At 41.0% G+C, this 19,193-nt stretch overlaps 1 protein-coding gene across 11 annotated transcripts in view; it reads left to right on the forward strand.

Annotated features, from left to right (window-relative positions):
• Positions 1-19,193, forward strand: part of Mpdz (multiple PDZ domain crumbs cell polarity complex component) — a 147,356-nt gene that overhangs the window by 116,460 nt on the left and 11,703 nt on the right. For all 11 annotated transcript variants that reach the window (XM_021161141.3, XM_029476874.2, XM_029476876.2 and 8 more), the window contains 10 exons: positions 1,017-1,108; positions 1,827-1,917; positions 4,949-5,029; positions 10,929-11,021; positions 11,110-11,184; positions 12,966-13,131; positions 15,419-15,564; positions 16,199-16,282; positions 16,431-16,624; positions 18,869-19,016. In XM_021161141.3, the coding sequence (XP_021016800.1) occupies positions 1,017-1,108; positions 1,827-1,917; positions 4,949-5,029; positions 10,929-11,021; positions 11,110-11,184; positions 12,966-13,131; positions 15,419-15,564; positions 16,199-16,282; positions 16,431-16,624; positions 18,869-19,016 (1,170 nt within the window). The remainder of the gene's footprint in view (positions 1-1,016; positions 1,109-1,826; positions 1,918-4,948; positions 5,030-10,928; positions 11,022-11,109; positions 11,185-12,965; positions 13,132-15,418; positions 15,565-16,198; positions 16,283-16,430; positions 16,625-18,868; positions 19,017-19,193) is intronic.

Here is a 19,193-nt window from a genome sequence, read left to right on the forward strand (position 1 = left end):
ATGATGCTATTGCTACATCGGGTAGCTAAACCTCAGTTCCCAGAAAGTCACCCAGACTTTGTATAGTGACTAAGGAAGCCATCCGTTGCCTAATAAAACTGATGCAGTGCAGCAAATTTGGCTCACAGTAAATCTCTACAACATAGTTGTTGTCCCGTTAACTCACATTAAAGACCATGACTCTGTGGCTCCAGTAACAGTTTTTGTCCCAAGATAGAAATGAAAATCACACTTCAAAAGCATTCTTGTGTGTGCTTTATTTCCATTAGGAATGATTTAAATGCCAAATGGCCAAGCATTCCCCAGTAATAATGTTGACCCACTGGACATTGTGGAGGTCAAATCCCTAATGCAATAAGTATTGGGGGTGAGGTGAGGCCAAGTCTAACGCAAACAGTATATCAGCCTGCCAAACAAAGTAGATCTACTGACCACACTTTATAGTGGTTAGACTTTGTTTGCCTTTCCCTTGCCTCCCGAGGCAGAATCAGCTTAACTTCAAACTGCCTTTGAGCTCCTCTGTGTGTTGCGATACCTCTGATGTCTAGACTATCTCTGGTCTCAGTGGCTTGGTGACTGGACACCTGGGCTCGCAGTTCCATTTCTGTAGAGTGCTGTTCTGCTCACGGAGAGTCTGCTGCCAGGCTCTGGGCCTGACAGGAATGCCTTTTGGTACCCTGTTTCCCAGGACAGGCTTCTTAAGACCAAGGCTTATCCAGGTGTTCTTTGCAAGCCACAGAACCTTTACCTGTCAGGAAGTTGACTGTCTTTTCTTTTTATTGGATGAAAATGGTGTTTCTACAAACTGTCCAGGGATATCAGAATACATGCTTGTTGCATCTTATGCTTTGAGCATAAGATCTTCTGTATTCATATCCAAATATTAGGTTGTGCTCTGGAGAGGAAAACTGTATATAGTATAATAAAGAGAGCAATTCACTTATTAGCTAGACAAGAAAACAAAACTAAAGAAATGAAGAATTTTACATTCAACTAATGATACTTATTCCTTATAGATCAACGGCCAAATATTGTATGGCAGAAGTCATCAGAATGCTTCATCAATTATTAAATGTGCTCCATCTAAAGTAAAAATAATTTTTATCAGGTGAGCATTTTCTCTGTTTGGTTTACCAAATACTTGGTAAAAATTTCACCTCAATTATTTTCTTTTCTTTTTTTAAAATATTTTTATTAGGTATTTTCCTCATTTACATTTCCAATGCTATCCCAAAAGTCCCCCATACCCTCCACCTCCACTCCTCTACCCACCCACTCCCACTTTTTGGCCCTGGCGTTCCCCTGTACTGGGGCATATAAAGTTTGCAAGTCCAATGGGCCTCTCTTTCCAGTGATGGCCGACTAGGCCATCTTTTGATACATATGCAGCTAGAGTCAAGAGCTCGGGGTACTGGTTAGTTCATAATGTTGTTCCACCTATAGGGTTGCAGACCCTTTTACCTCATTGGGTACTCTGGGTATCCATCCCATAATCAGCTTCCAAATGCTGACACCATTGCATACACTAACAAGATTTTGCTGAAAGGCCCCAGATATAGCTCTGTCTCTTGTGAGGCTATGCCGTGGCCTAGCAAACACATAAGTGGATGCTCACAGTCAGCTATTGGATGGATCACAGGGTCCCCAATGGAGGAGCTAGAGAAAGTACTCAATTATTTTCAATGCGAAGAAGACATTTGATATATGTCCATTCTGGGATCTATGACTTTGGGGTTAGAGAATTTGTTTCTAGTAATCTTTATGACTCTTCAAGTAAGAGGAAGGAAATAATATCACAATATGACAGATGAATGCATTTTTTTTAGAAATGCAGATGCAGTGAACCAGATGGCCGTATGTCCTGGAAATGCAGCAGACTCTCTGTCTTCCACCTCAGACAGTCCTCAGAACAAGGAGGTAACTGTCAAATTTTATTTCTCGGAGAAGAGTTGATTAATATATCTTGTTAAGTTGTTAAATATGCAGGGACTCAAAGATAAGCTATAATCTTTTTTTCCTTTTTTTTAAATTAGGTATTTTCTTCATTTACATTTACAATGCTATCCCAAAAGTCCCCCATACCCTCCCCCCTCCCCCACCCACTCACTTCCACTTCTTGGCCCTGGCTTTCCCCTGTACTGAGGAATATAAAGTTTGCACGACCAATGGGCCTCTCTTTCCACTGATGGCCGACTAGGCCATCTTCTGATGCATATGCAGCTAGAGACACGAGCTCCGGGGGGTACTGGTTGATTCATATTGTTGTTCCACCTATTGGATTGCAGATCCCTTTAGCTCCTTGGGTACTTTCTCTAGCTCCTCCATTGGGGGCCCTGTGATCCATCCAATAGCTGACTGTGAGCATCCACTTCTGTGTTTGCTAGGCCCTGGCAGAGTCTCACAGGAGACAGCTATATCTTGGTCCTTTCAGCAACATCTTGCTAGCTTGACATTCAAACTGTTACCACCAGACAGCACTTATGAGAATGAGCATACCACTTTTGCAAAGGCCACCTGAAGAGCCTGTATGCAATACCGAATGGTCTGTTCTGCTCTGGAAAGAGACTACAGAGATGTTACATATGAAGAATATGGTAGAAGCTTAGGGGACAAAAGTACTGCGGCCAGAATGCGTGGGGTAAGGAGGAGCACACATCCCAGCAAGACCTGGACCTGAAACTGCAAATAGTATTAAGGAACGGGATTGGGGAAGGAGTGCAGAGTGGCAAGAAAGGGTCGGTGAGAGTAGAGATGGGCTCAGGCTTGGGAGTCACTGTGAAGGCCAACCCTGGTAGTTTCCATCATGATGGAAATTCTGGTTTAACTCTGTGAGTGTTCCTACATGCTCACTGCTGGCAGAGAAATGAGCCAGAAGAAGCAAGAAGGAAACTCAGCATGACTTAGCTAGCTGGATTGGTTCAAACTTCTGACACCTGATCCCAGCTAATTTATTTTAGACATATTTAAGTACAGTACAAGTTTGGAAAAAGTTTTCTGGTAACAGTTACCTCAATCCCATACGCACAATTAAACTTAAAGCATAACTACATCAGAACTCTTTTGCAAAATACGTGTGACCTCTACCATTAACATGGGTATACAGACTACGGATCTAGGATCTGGTGTGGTCTCTGACTAAGATAGTTTATAGGCCACCAGGCTATAAAGTACATGTGACATCTACCCTGAGGATGGGTTCTGTTGACAAGCAGTGCTCAAGATCAAAGTCTAGGGAGGAAGAATTTAGGGTAAAAATAATAGTCTGGGGATTAAGGTATGACCTGGCACTGCAGATAATACAAATTACCAGGCAGTTAACAACATCTACCCCCTATTTCCAAACATAAAACAGCCATATACTTCCCTTCCATTGAGTAAGCAAGCCTGTGTGATTGTTTCCTGGTTTCTTTAATACTTCTCTGTGAACAGGAGGACTGAGTGCCATCTACATAAATGAACTGTAATTATGTTTTCAAAATCTTACTCTGTCATTTCAAGGCAGAGAAATTAAATTCCATGAAGTACAGAAAGAGTTTAGGGAAAAAGACAAGAACCCATACATCGCACAAGGGAGGAAGGAAATGTCACATCAGAGATTTTAGACCCAATCCAGGAATATTCATGTGGACATGAATGTACTTTTTGAGCAAAAGAGTCAGAAAGTATTTATTCAACAGGCATTTCTAGAATAATTTGATGATTTGGGTAAGGAATGGTGATTAAAATACAAGGAAGTACAAGGCTCTCTTCCACATACCTTTCTTCACGAACTAAGCTACAATGGAAGAGCTGGTATTTTCAGAACCATTGCACTGGCTGCTGCAGGCTGCCTTTTGGGAACTGGAGTATAGCAAGCCTGAGAACAGCTTGTGCTTGTACTGGGGCTGCAGCTTTTCCTGATTTGATCACTGAGCAAGCTGCATGTTAGGAAGCCTGCTAAAGTATATATTCAGACAGGTGGTGTGGAGTTTAGAGGCAACTTCCCATCGAGCATATTGCATTTGTTGGCCCTGGAGGTTGAAAAATTGCCTTACAAAGAACATTAGCAGAGCAGAGAGCAGAGGGCTGCCCATCATGTTAAGGAGGAAAGTAAAAATGAAAAAATCAGGTGACAAGAACCAGTAGACCCTTGAACAGCAGTGAAGGGGAGAAGGTGGCAAAGTGGATCCCACAGCCTGAGATGCTGTAGAGAGGACCAAGAAAGTAATGAGCGAGTCCGTTGGATCTGCAGCCACATGTTGGTGGGAAGGCACCTGACAATGAAGTGGGAAAGACAACAGCTCGAGGATAACAAAGAGTTAAGATTTGGTAGTAGATGATTTTGTTTGAACTTAGAAATCTTTGGATTTGTGTCTAAGAACAATAAAATAAGATAGCAGACAGAAGCAATTAAAATTAAAGGAGCCATGGGGTTATCGGTGCCAGAAGGTGAGGGCAGAATTCATTCTTCCTTCAGTGATTGAGCAGAGGGCTTATTTACATACAAGACAGGTAAAGAAATCATAACCTGTTTCAAGCGGTTTCCTCATGGGATATAAGTTTGGGTGAGTTGTAGATGGCAAACTTGTATTTTCATATTGCACCAACTTTGCGCTGAAATGCTATCATTTAATAACGTTTATGGAAAGCATTCAGTAGTGTCTGAATACCCATCCTAACTTGGGAGGGAAGAATGCTCTATGGCGCCTCTTCAGTCAGCGCCGGCTCCTCACAGTTCATTATTGAGGAAACCCAGGCAAATATCCAACCACCCGAGTGTGTGATGCTCCAAACACAACGGCTGTCCAGTCACACCTCCCAAGGATTTTAATATAACACACACTATGATAACTATGATCAGATATTGAGATGCAAGTAATAGATAACATGAAGTCATTCCGATGAAGTGGTTCTTGTATTTGAAACAAAACTTGCTAACAGTCACCTTTTGGATGTTTTTCTTTGTCAGGTGGAACCATGTAGTACTACATCTGCTTCAGCTGTGGACCTCAGCTCACTTACAGATGTGTACCAGCTGGAGCTTCCTAAGGTACATCTGCTTTGACTGCAAGTTAAATGATTAAATACCCTCCCACACTGGTACCGTTCACTGGCTCCCTGGAACATAGACTCCACTGCAATGGTTTGCTGAAAAGGAGGGTTTTCACCTTCCACAGCTCATACTGAGAAGCGGGTGGGCATGCGGGTCTGAACAAATCAGAGAAGAGCTCAGGCACAGGCGGTGGTGGTAGGGGGAGAAGGCAAAAGGCTGTTCGCAGGAAAGGCTGCTAATGTGGGTGGTTGGAGTGGCCCATTTCCTCCAGCCATGAGGCACCGAGGCCTGGTTCTCTGAGCCTGGGTCATTCTGTCTGGGCAGAGCCTGAGCTTCATCAGAAAGGAGCTTTAGTGAATTAATTTCCTCAATAATAAAGTGTTAGTCAATAATAAAGATTAAATGAATTATATAATATCGTAATTCCTAGCACACAGCCAGACTATTGGAAAAATACCATGACTGTATTGATTTTAGTTTCTTTATCTTTTTCTTTCTTTCTTCCTTCCTTCCTCCCTTTCTTTCCTCCTTTCCTTTCCTTTCCTTTCCTTTCCTTTCCTTTCCTTTCCTTTCCTTTCCTTTCCTTTCCTTTCTCTCCCTTTCCCTTTCCCTTTCCCTTTCCCTTTCCCTTTCCCTTTCCCTTTCCCTTTCCCTTTCCCTTTCCCTTTCCCTTTCCCTTTCCCTTTCCCTTTCCCTTTCCCTTTCCCTTTCCCTTTCCCTTTCCCTTTCCCTTTCCCTTTCCCTTTCCCTTTCCCTTTCCCTTTTCCCTTTCCCTTTCCCTTTCCCTTTCCCTTTCCCTTTCCCTTTCCTTTCCTTTCCTTTCCTTTCCTTTCCTTTCCTTTCCTTTCCTTTCCTTTCCTTTCCTTTCCTTTCCCTAACAAAACAGACCTGTACAAAGATGGGCTGCCTCAGCCTTTTTAATATATACTATTATATTTTTGAGAATGTTGTCTGTGTACACTATGTATCAAAACACTTCCCCCAACTTCTCTAAGGGCCTCCAGTTACCCTCCAGGCACTCCCAACTTCTTGTCCTGGCCTCCCTCTCCCAATTTGTGCTATACGTATACTCCTGGGTATGGGAGCATAGTTGACCTACCAGGGACAACATTCTTACGCCATGACACTTGATGAGTCACCACCACCACCCATGCAGGAATGCTTGGTCTTATGCAGGTAGCCATGGCTGCTATAAAGTCTTATCATGGGTAGAAAACAGAAGTGAACTATGTACTATGAACTGTTTTGCTTTAGATAGAGCAAACAGAACAGAAGTCATTAAAAGCTTTTCCTTCCTGCCAAAACTGTCCATATATTTTAATTAGAATCCCTCCTGTTGTCATGTCAGAGTGATTATGTCCTCTGCCTCTGTCCAAATTTCAGGCCTTAGTTTGTTTTAAATTTGTAAATGCCAAAGCCACTGTTTAATAATGCAATTATCTACCTATACCTTAATTGTAGTTAGCTAGAAAGCACTTAAGTGTATGCTGAAAATTTGGTATGAATTATTCTTTTCAGTTTATATTTATTTTTTCAGTTTATATTTATCTGGAGAAAAGTTGAAAATATGATAAATGTACCTCATGCCCTTTTATAGCAGTTCAAATAGATTTCCTCATGCTTAGTGTATGCTGGAATACACAAGTGCCAGAGAATGCTAGAAAATGAGCATGATAGTTGAGAGGCAGGAAGCACTACCACAGCCGAGAGCACAGATGGAAGGACAGGCAGACCGCCTGGAGCAGAGCCCTGGACTTACCCTTCCTAGCCATGACGGTTACCTAGGGCAGATAACTGCATCAGCTCATGGTGTTTGTATTCATTATCCTGACAAAAGAAACTTAAGGAAAAATGGGTTGATTTTGGCTCACAATTCAAGGGTACATTCTGTCATCACCGGTGAATCATGGCAGCAGGAGTTTGAGGAAATAGATGTCCACATTGCATCTGTAGTTAGGAAGCATAGAGTGCTTAATTTCGTTTCTCCTTTCCATTCAGCCTAGAACACCTAGTTAAGGTGGTTATTCCCACCTCTATTAACCATATATATATAGATATATATATATATATCCCCTAACAGTTATGCATAGTGGATAGCCTCATCTAGGTATGTCTAAGAGGAATGTCTTGAGGCTGTCTCCAAGGTGATTCTAGATCCTGTCAAATTTACAATCAATATTAATATTAGGAATTTGAGGTGTTGCTGTGATGAATCTGACCAAATTGGTTTTTTTGTTTGTTTGTTTGTTTTTTGGTTTTTTTTTTTTTTGAGAGGATTGTAGCATTTTGGAGTTGTGGATTTGAAAATCTGGGAAAATCCCTGGGGAGATATGTTCTCAGGGACATGATACAGATGTGTGATGTGGCCAGTGGTGGCCAAGGGTACATCTGCAGCTGTGAGACAAACTTGGTAGTATGTGATACTCACCCATATGTCCCTCTTTTTTTCACGGCCTAAAGTCTACAGGATTAAAATGGTCATGAATAGCAAGCAGCTAAGGCTTGGCATTGAGAGAGGCCAGGATGGCCATTGGTGAAGGTGCAGCCTTAGCTTGAGTGGAGATGCTCAAGATCGAAGAGGTTATGGAGAAAAGTTGAGGCTGGGCACCGTAGGCTCTAATGGCCACTGGTGAAAGTGGGTCCTCAGTTGTAGTGGCGCTCTCAGCATTAAAGGGGCCATGGAGAGAAGCTGAGGCTAGCCACCATGAAGCAGAGGCAGAGTCCCTGAGGAGACAACAGAATAGGCTCTTTTGACATTGACGCCTCAGTTGTGGTGGACATTCCTGGATTGAAGTTTATGGAGAGGAGCTGAAGCTTGCCGCCAGCCAAGGCCAGTACTGAACATACAGCCTTAGCTGCAGTGGAAATCCCAGGATACGGGGATTACCTGGACTATGGGATAACTACCGAAGAGTAGGAGGTGTGGAATGGAGTAGAGTGGGCTGAGCAGAGGAGATGAGCTGCATGTGTGATGGACAACAAGGAGCTTTCAAAGTCTAGAAGGTTCTGATTGAGTCCAAGATGTTGGTCTCTGACCGGTTTACAATGTTGAGGTTTGGTTTCACTTTGATTTAACTGTTATTGTGCCTTGGGTCTTCCCTCTTGGAATAACAAAGTATGAAAGTTGTTTTTTACTTTACTGGAGCCCCAGTTAAGAGACTTTAAATATTTAAAGAGACCTTGGACGTTCCTTTTAACTTTGTATTGATTCTTTGCGTGTTTTACATCATGTACCCCGAGTGACACACTTCAGCTTCCATGGCACTATGTTTTTTATGCTTTGTCTTGTTTACTTTATTTTGTGTGTTTTTATTTTCTTTTGGGGAGGGAGGTTGCAAGGGAGATGAGTGGGAGCTTGGACTTTCTAAATTTTAAAGGTTGTAGGGTTTTAAACTTATAGGATATTTATTTATATTTAAACTTATAGGATATAATATTGTGAAATTACATGAGATCTTGGAAATAAAAGGAGAAATGTGTGGTTTAATAGTGGTGTGTTTGTGTGTCAAGTTAACAAGTGGTCAATTGTGCTGGTGGTATTTGTCAGTCACCTCTGAGGAGGGGGTCATACCTTTGGTGTATTTTCTTGATTAACAGTTGATGTGGGAGACCCCAGCCCACTGTGGAAAGTGCCATTCTGAACAGGTAGTCCTTACTTGATAAGGAAGGAGGCCAAGCAAGCAATGAAAAGCAAACCGTTACTGATTGTTCTTCCATGGTCCCTGCTTTAGGCCCTGGTCCTTACCTTGAGCTCCAGCCCTGCTTTTCCTTGCACATAGCCTGTTCCCTGGAATCATAAGATGAAATAATCCTTTTCCTCCCCGAGTTGCTTTTGGTTGATATTTTATCTCAGCAACAGAAAAACTAATTATAATACTCTCCAAATTAAGAATTTAAAATTGTACTCACTGGGTAGTTATAGTGATATAAACATAGAAACATAGCGTATCTATTACCCAGTATACACACACACACACACACACACACACACACACACATACAGATTGGGGGGTACATGCTAATCATTGGGTATTAATATAGTTTTTAGAAAATAATAAAATATCTCGTTGCTGACACTAGTGTTCTCTCGTGCTGCCTAGGGACACCTTGTTGACTTACTCCACAGATGTTTGTGTTACTTTTATCCATTACCTCTATCCAAGTTTCTGAGCAACGGATAAGAGTAATTCAAACATGGGAATAGCTCAACAAGAAACTTCTCAAAAACTTTCATTATCAAATAGATAAGTCAGTGTTACTTTGCTTGATGTTTCATAGTGAGGTAGACAGAAGCCTGCTTTGTCCATAAGACACCATTTGACATCCTGAGAGATCTCAGGTGAATTGCTAAGCATATTAACTTCTGCCTTCTGAACCTAAGGCTTCCCAAGTCAGTTACTGTTGAGGTAGAAGAGACCCAGAGCAAGATTCCTCCATCCTAAGCCTGAAAGCTTTGTCTTTCTTTCCTTTTGCCCTTCTGCTGTTTTATTCATAGATGATTATTATTTGAACTTCCCTTTCTGATGTTGTTATCTGTTGAAAATCCATGTTCTCGGAGAATGCACTGTCCACAGAAACGTCCATTGACATGGCAGGTTTATGGTAAAGTAAAACACCAGGCACATGGAATGCATTCTTCTTCTCAACGGTCAAAGGGGTAAAGAGGATAGTTAAGAATCTTTTAAAATAAGCTAGACAAAGAGGCAAATGATCATTTTCAGGATTTTAACTATGACCATGAAGTCACTACGTTCTTTGGGTTCACATTCTTTATCTGTAAGGGAGAAATGGCACATTTATAGTGGAGAAACTATCCCGAGGGTTAAGTGAAATAACATATGTAAAGCACGCGTCACCATGCAGTTTCCTATCATTGTTTCCATAACGTTTTTAAACTCATGAAGCTCTGAATGGCCTGTAGAACGTGTCCTTGGAAGTGTCCTTTGTAGAGATCTTTATGAAAAAAAAATGATGAGTGGTGCATCATCCTACAAAGCCTGTGCCTGCCTCACTCTCTGAAGATGGCATGGAACCCAATGCAGGGAAGCAAAGACAAACAACCAAAAATAAAAACTAAACAAACGGAAAAGCCAAGAGCCTTCTCACACTGATGGCTCATGCCAAGTCCTCTCTCCCTTCAATCTCCAGAATTTTCCAAATTTTACTTGAAAAACAATTTAGTAGTAATGGAACGTTTGCTCGTTATGACATCTGCTGTGTAGTAACTATGAAATGTTGCCATCACTGCTCCACTCTTCGTTGCTGGTCTCTTCCTACCTGAGGCCAGGACACTGAGGTATTCCTGTGTGTTCCACTGTTCCCTCCCTGTTCATAGCTTGAGGTGGAAGTGGGCGTCTAACAACAGGCCATTTCTAGTTCCATTAAATTGACTGTCCAATTACTTCTTTTCTACTATTTTTTAAAGAGGACTACAAATATAAAATAAACTTGTTATGTTTATAATCTACCACCTCAGTGTAATGCTAATTCAATTAATAAAAATAAACTTGGATCAGAAATTTACTTTTAGTACATTATACCCTAGAAAAGTAAGTATACACTACAGCAAGTAACAGGTTTTATGACTGTCAGAAATTGATGTTGCATTCACGTGATTTTTACCTAGAAGAAATCTCAAGCAAAATTACAAGGTTTTTTTGCTTTGTTTTGTTCTGAATTTCAGAAAGGCTTTCACGTTCTGACACTAAGCAGAGCTTGTTCACTGTGTCTCACTTGTACTTCTCGTTGATAGTTCTTGTTGCACACTGTTATGGTCCTGCAGCATGAACTGTTCCTGCTATGGCTTCTGTAGTCCTTGGGCTGATGCTGTGCTGGCTCATCCTGGCTACAGTAAATCAGTTCAAGTTTCCTGACTGCTCTTTCTTTGCTTGCCTAGGATCAAGGAGGTTTAGGCATTGCTATCTGTGAGGAAGACACAATCAATGGAGTCATGATTGAAAGCCTAACTGAGCATGGGGGAGCAGCCAAGGTGAGGCTCGTAACATCCTCACTGCTGAGAAGTGCTGGGTGGTTGTAGGGGGATGGGAATGACTCAGCTCTTGCACATTTCACCTTAGGATGGAAGGCTCAAACCTGGAGATCGCATCTTGGCTGTAGATGATGAAGTTGTTGCTGGGTGTCCTGTTGAAAAGGTATGTTCTGCAATAAAGGCAGTGGCACTGCCAGACCATCCTTTGGCCTGGCTCAAGTAGGGGCATGGGAATTAAGACTCGTAGATTTGCAAAATAGATTCTTGTTTTAAACAGGGCTTTTTTCCCTCAGGTCACCCAAATTTTGTTTTCTATTTTCTTTTTTTTTTTTAAAGATTTATTTATTATTATATCTAAGTAAACTGTAGCTGTCCTCAAATACCAGAAGAGGATGTCAGATCTCATTACAGATGGTTGTGAGCCACCATGTGGTTGCTGGGAATTGAACTCAGGACCTTTGGAAGAGCAGTCAGTGCTCTTAACCGCTGAGCCATCTCTCCAGCTGTTTTCTATTTTCTAATCAAAGTGATGTTATGATTTTACCTGATAAATAATTCAGTCTTCACTGTTACTTCTGATAAATGTTACTTCTGGTTTATTTTGAGAAAACTGGAACCACTGAAGATTAGTTCAATTCTTGTTGAGTATCTGGGCATATTTTCTCATGAATGTTTGCCCTTTGTAGCTCATGTGCATGTTGCTATTAAATAAATTTGAATATGGATGTCCTACTAAGGACAATCCATCTCTACATTAATCAGCAAGAAACTTAAAGGTGTTTTACAATCTTTTCATTATAAAGACTGTATAGCTTGAATCCTTTAATCTGTAAATCTGGCTTTACTTTGAGTTTGCCTTGACTTTACTGTTGCTGAGTTTACTGCTCTGCTTTTGACATGTGCTTATCAGTGTGCTCCTATCTGCTGAGAAAGCCTTGTGGAAGCTGCAACAGATCCATTGCAGAATCAAAAAATGGGCAAAATGTTCACTGTTTGTCAAGGGTTGTAGGGATTCAGGAAAACGGGCAAGAGTGATTAGAAGTGTAACAAGTTGAAAGCCACTCCCACATTTTACTAAGAAAGAAGAATCTTGACAAAGGTAGTGTAGAAGGAGGATAGAAACTGACCATAGCTGTAATCTAATTGGACAGTTGAAGGACTAGAAGAAGCATTTCTTTCTTGGCCTCTCTAGGAACCACATTTGTCTCTTTTTTTTCTCGATGACAGATGAGTTAGAGCCCAGAAACATTGGGTTGGTGGAGTTAGCTAAGCCAATAAATTATCTAGGAATCTCAATCAGTAGGGCTATATTCAGTGGTAAAGGGTGCTTCTAGCTATCCAAAGGTCTGTTCTCAGCACCCATGTTAGGCAGCTCACAACTGCCTGCAATTCCAGCTCCTACAGTTCTGATACTCTCTTCTGGAGTCCACAGGCACATACATACATGCGGCACACTCACGAGCATGCACACGCGTGTGCACACACACACACACACACAAATAATAAATGAATCAATGAATGAATCTAAACTCAAACAAAGAGCCTGAGTTGGATAGTCAGATCCTATGTTGATAAAAGGAGGAGTGGGAGAAGGAGAAATAAATAAATAAATAAATAAATAAATAAATAAATAAATAAATAGCTGGCATGCTGGCATGCCAGCTTTTATAATCCTGGGATGAGGAAGCAGAAACTAGAAATCCTTTGAGATTCATTGGACATCTAGCCCAGCCTGATCAGTGAGTGTCAGTAAGAGACCCTATGGCTTCCACATACCTACATGTATGTACCTGTGCACAGACAAACATGCATACATATGACCACATACCCATGCATCCACATAGAAATAGCAAAAGAGATTCTAACCATTCTGGTGACTTTTATTTGGGTATGTTTACTCATTTTCTTTTAATTTTGTTTTCTTTCATATCAATATCTGGCCAGTTCATCAGCCTTCTGAAGACGGCAAAGGCAACTATAAAACTGACGGTTCGAGCTGAGAATCCAGGTTGTCCAGCTGTTCCTTCTTCAGCGGTAACAGTCAGTGGAGAAAGGAAAGATAGCTCCCAGACTCCTGCAGTCCCAGCTCCAGACCTGGAACCCATCCCAAGTAAGTGCTGTCCCCTGAGAGTCCTATACATACATATGGCAACCCCAATACAGCATTTTCCTTCAGAGCAGGCCTGAGCACAGATCATTGCTTGAACAGCATTAAGTCAGAGTCTTTGGTTAAAAGAGGGCACAACAGAGTAAATTGTGGTCCTGCATGTATAAGTTACCTAACTATGATACCTTAGGAAGCTACTGCAGGCCCCTGCCTTAGCCTCTTCCTCCCCAAACCAAGGAAGTGGTCTTTCTCTCAAGTTCATGCTAAGGGTATGTGCAATTCTAGGCATCCAAGTACGGAATCAGCTGTGCCATTTTGTAACTCCTACTGTTGGAATGGGAAAGCAGCTCTCAGCTTCAGTTTGTGTTGGATGAAGTTGTACACAATGATCTGTTTCACAGCTATGATCAGTAGTGCCTGCTGTTCCACAAAGCTTAAACTGCTGGCTATGCTGTGTATATGATAAATCCAGGTTGGGAGCTCAGAGGATACCGAAAGCTCACATTTGATGCAAGGGGCAAGACTTTCTTGTATCACTAAATGATAACTTAATATACAGATAAAATTATTACTTGACTTACTTTTTAGAAAAAGATTACTCATGGATAAAAATAACTCCAAATTCTCTAAAGCATCAGTTAGAAATAAATTAGATTGCTTTTTCTATAGGAAGTGGGACAGCAAGGAGATAGTCTTCCTGAAATATTTCATTTGTTTGATAGTTTGTTAAGGAAAAATTGGCTGAGAGCATTCATGATACACTTATTAAAAAAAATCTTTAAGTATGTCTGTAATCCTATATTTAGAAGTAACCATTAAAACTTTAATGAAGGCTTTCTCATTTAATGTTTGATCCTAAATAGCATTGTTCTTGAAATACAAAATTCTCAATGAAAACTTAGCATAGATGAAAATATCATGCACCTGCTTTTACCATTTCTGGAGCAAGAGCATAGTCTGTTTCTGACTTCCTGGAAAGAGAACAGCTTGTCCACAGCACACACGGGTGAGCAGTGCTCTGAAACCTACTTTTTCCTGGGTCATAAAGCACGTGTTGTGTGTGTACTCAGAAGACAAGCCGTGGGATGGTTCTTTTTATTTTGTCACACTGTATTCTTATCTCCCCAATTCAGAAAGGTATGTAGCGATATTTGATGTTAAAAGTATAAAAATATCAAGTGAGACTCAAGGAGATATATTAGAAATGAATAAAGTGAATATTTTTGCATGTATTTATAAATGCTCAGAATCAATTACACAAGAGGAGACTCTTGAGGAAACAAAGAAAAAGAAAATAAGAACTGTCAAACCATGGTGTAGGGCCATGACCAGAATTCATGATGGGCTTAGTGCCTTTGAGTGTGCTCGGGAGTCTGTGCAGGCCAACCTGTCTTCAGTGTGATGAATACCTCTTCCAAAGAGCATATTTGGTTTTGATGAAGTATAGACTACTAAATTCAGACTAGAGGCTCAACCTAACTCTAGTTTGTTTTCCTTCATAATCTGTCCTTTTTACCTTAAGAAACTTAAAAAGTACAAAATAACATAAAAAATAAACAAGTAATTGTATTCCTAGCTCCTAGTTTAATGATGAAGAATTAGTCATACTACTTTGATTATTTTAAATACAAAAGAGCTAAAATACTCAAGACAGGTTTGAAGGTATCTTTCCCCCAACCTCTTCCTACGTCCCCAAAGGCATCTTGTGTGCTGAATTTGGCATAATTGTGTTCTAAACTGACCCGTCCAGCAGTTCCAGTTATTCGAGGGTCTCGAGAAACTTCTCCTAAGAACCAAATGGAGGGGATAGAGAGAGACGAGAACCTTGTGCAAGAACGACACGGAAACATTCTGAGTGGGCATCAAGGTGTCAACTGTATTAGCCAGGCCCAAGGTTTAAATGCACAAGCAAAAGGGGAAGTACTTCTCAGCAGGAGGAATGGGGCATCGGAAATGCACCTCAGCAGGAGGGATGGGACAGTGGAAAAAGAGGAAGTACTTCTCAGCAGGAGGGATGGGGCAGCAGAAATTTTTCTTTTGGCGACTACACGGGGAAGCAGGAACTTGGCAGTATCAGGGTACATCTTGAGGTCAGGACATCCGGTGCTGACTTAGGGCTGGAACAGTCTGTGGTTGTTCTTGGAACAGTGCATCGGTGGCCCGCTTTTGACCCCCTTTTCTTCTGGGGGGGGAGGCCCAATTCAGAGATCAGGACAATTGTGTTGTCTTAATAGCTCCCAACACTAAACATTTTTCATTTGTGGCTCCTTGGTTCTGAACTCATTTCTAGGTACAAGCAGGTCCTCCACACCAGCAGTCTTTGCTTCTGACCCTGCCACCTGCCCCATCATCCCCGGCTGTGAGACAACAATTGAGATTTCCAAAGGCCAAACAGGCCTGGGACTGAGTATTGTTGGGGGGTCAGACACACTGCTGGTAAGTATGTTACTCAAGAAGCCCCAACATAGGAGCCCTCAAGTGCCCCAAGAGACCATGAGGAGGAGATTTGCATTTCTTTTATTAAGTCTGATGTGACAGCTCAGAAGAAAATACATCATTGGTAACAAAAACTTAGGATTATGACTTTGACTAAGCCAAGACGAACTTAAATAGACTCTGTTATGCATAAGATATCAGAGTTTGTATAATGTCACTGGTGCTTGGTTTTGTTTAACTTCTTTACTTATAGCCAGGTTATCTCAGCCCCATATTGAGAAGAGTATGAAATTCTTGATATACATTTTTTTTACATGTCAAAATACTTTGAAATTCTTTTACCTTATAGATAGGAAGGTTGCTATATCTCTGTTATATTCATGTATGCTTTAGGAATCTTAGAGTTTTATGTTCAGTTTTCTTTATCCCTAGAAAAAAAGTATATGCCTCATTTAGCCTGTTAAAGAAATCATATCCTTAAGTATTTTCTGACATCATGTGGTGTGTGGCTCACATACGGACCCAGCAAGTATTCTTTTTAGTAGTTTATCAAAGTACAGTGTCTTTTGTTCTTTCTTCTCAGCCTTCCTAGGGAGAATGGATAACACTGCTGTTTGTTATGTTTGGACCCTAGGGTGCTATTATTATCCATGAAGTTTATGAAGAGGGAGCAGCGTGTAAAGATGGAAGACTATGGGCTGGAGACCAGATTTTAGAGGTACAAAGGCTGCTTGTTAACGTAGTGTGAGAAGCACAGGCCAAGGGTGGTGAGGTTTTCTTCCTTTGTCCTCGTCCTCCTTCTTCTCTCCTCCATTCTGTCACTCATCTCACCTAGCTCCTCACCATGGCAACCTGTTTCTGCACAGGTAAATGGGATTGACTTGCGAAAGGCTACACATGATGAAGCAATCAATGTCCTGAGGCAGACGCCTCAAAGAGTACGGCTGACGCTCTACCGAGATGAGGCCCCATACAAAGAGGAGGATGTCTGTGATACCTTCACTATCGAGCTGCAGAAGAGGCCAGGCAAAGGCCTTGGGTTGAGTATTGTTGGCAAAAGGTGTGTTGGAGAGAGCAAACTCAGGGTGCTTTTGAAACTGAATGTCACCTTAATTGCAGGTATCAATAGTTTATGTTCTGCCGTTGTAGACTGAATAAGTCAGGGTGTTACAGGGTTATATAGTCTTCAGGAAAGGGGCAGTTGGTATGAAGTATCTGCTGTGTTATATCTTGAGGATCAGTTAGATAAGAAATAATTCTTAACCTAGGAAAATTTATCCTTAAAGGCTGAAGACATGGCTTAGGGCTTTAGAGCATTTGTTGCTCTTCCACAGGATCTGGGTTCATTTTCCATCGTCCTTACTGGGTGTCTTACAACTGTGTGTAACTATAACTCCAGGGGCTATACACCCTTTTCTCACCTATGTACACACAAGCGGCATTCACATGCATGCAAAATAACAATACATATTTAAGAATTAAATATGTTGCTGAGTGGTGGTGGCACACGCCTTTAATCCCAGCACTTGGGAGGCAGAGGCAGGCGGATTTCTGAGTTCAAGGCCAGCCTGGTCTACAAAGTGAGTTCCAGGACGGTCAGGGCTATATAGAGAAACCCTGTCTCGAAAAACAAAAAACAAACAAACAAAAAAAATTAAATACGTTTTTAAAATTTTATCCTCTGATGTATGAAACTCTAATTCTTATAGCAAATGATTTTATTGAGAGAGACCAAGGCACATGTGGAGCTAAAGAACTGAAGGGACCAACTGAGTTCCCTGTTTAAGAAAGTGGAAGACTGAGAGGGTTCAAGAAAAGATGTGTCTAACCTAAGGCTTAAAGTGCTCAGTGATAGTTGTTCTGTTGCAGACAAGCGAGGGTAGACAGCCTAGGGACAAGGGTTGTCCTATGAATCATGTGCCACAGCAGAAGACTGAAAGCGTAAAGCAGGGCTTGGGGGCACATGAGTGACTACCGTATTATTGAAACACATATATAACATCTAAAGAATATTGATATGTAATTTATATTGACTAGTGTTTATAGAAGTCATACTAGCCAGTAGTGAGTTCCATACACATTTTTTCCTTGTGTGTTATAAGACAATCAGGATCAGAATCTATGGAATAGTTAAGCCGATGAGTCAGAAGCAGGGTCTGCGTAGTGTGCAGTGGCCCTGAGTCGCCATCAGCTGTCTTTACTCCTCTCAAACCATAGACTCAAAGCAGCCTTGCACTGAGGCCTCATCTATGAAAGCCTGTTCCACAGCCACACTTACATTTGGCATTAAAAGGACATACTTACCAGGTTATTTTTTGCAGAAAGAATTGAAGACAACTTTATTTTTAATGTACACAGAAAGTGTGTGAGGCTATTGAACCTCAGTGGAAATATGTCTGGGGAAATAAGCTGTTTTGGAATATAACACTATAGTCTTCTTGCAAAATCACTTCAGTAAGGCTGCTGTGGCCTGTGGGGTCACCAGAGCACTATATAAACTTCTGATAATAAGTCCTAACCATTTTCCTGGAGAACATCCAAAGAGACCAACTAATCCTAACACTCTATTTAAAAAGGAGAAAATGCATGGATAGAAGGAGTCATTTTGTAATTCCATGCAATGGTTGACGTCCTCTTGTGCAATTCAGATTTTTCTGTACAAAATTATTTATACTTACCTTTATATCTTAGTGAGAAATCCCAGGTGTGTGTTTGCAGTTTTGTGAAGCAATGAGGATAAGTTTAATGTTTGTTTTGGATAAATCTATTGTATGTAAAAGTTAACTATGATGACCACATCATAGTAATGGTGGTTAAGTTGTAAGTAACAGTTTCAGTCTCTGGTACATATCGCTCATTTATTTTCAATAATGTTAATGATAGTCTCAGCATGATCACATGACTACAGGACAGTGTCCATAAAAAACTTCAGTGTGGTGTGGGAAAGTCCTACACTCAGAACCCAGCCACTGAAACCTTGATCCTCCTTTTTTTTTTTTTTTTTAAACCCATCTTCTAGGTGTGTGGCCCATAGATAAGAATTGTGGTACTTTCTTATGAAGAATACATAACAGAGGAGGACTAGATATGCCCAGGAAAAAATACTTTCTCTCTATGAAATACTTTTAAAATAAAATTCACTGTTATTTCTCATGCTGTTAAAGCTGCCCCAGTATTGCACAAAACTGTAAAACCTCTTAAAAATAGACACAATTTTCACTTAGAATAATTAGCTTTTGATTAAATAAGCATTGCATTGCAGCTGAGAACCAGGCTTAATGCTGAAACCCACTGTTGCTTGCAGAAATGACACTGGAGTATTTGTATCAGACATTGTCAAGGGAGGCATTGCAGATGCTGATGGGAGACTGATGCAAGGGGACCAGATTTTAATGGTGAATGGAGAAGATGTCCGTAATGCCACCCAGGAGGCAGTCGCTGCCCTGCTAAAGGTAGAAACCAACTAGCATAATTTTGTATAGTAATTATCTGTGTTAGTAGTCATCTCAGAGAAAACCAAGTGTGATACCATCCATATATGAACAGTAAATTTGTGACCATTTGTTATATTATAAATTTGCTTTCTAACTTTGTTAGCAGACTTCACGATATGAGTACCTGAAGTGACA

This window comes from Mus caroli, unplaced genomic scaffold, assembly GCF_978045245.1.
Source record: "Mus caroli unplaced genomic scaffold, Mus_caroli_1 scaffold_6, whole genome shotgun sequence".
Classification (NCBI taxonomy): Eukaryota; Metazoa; Chordata; class Mammalia; order Rodentia; family Muridae; genus Mus; species Mus caroli.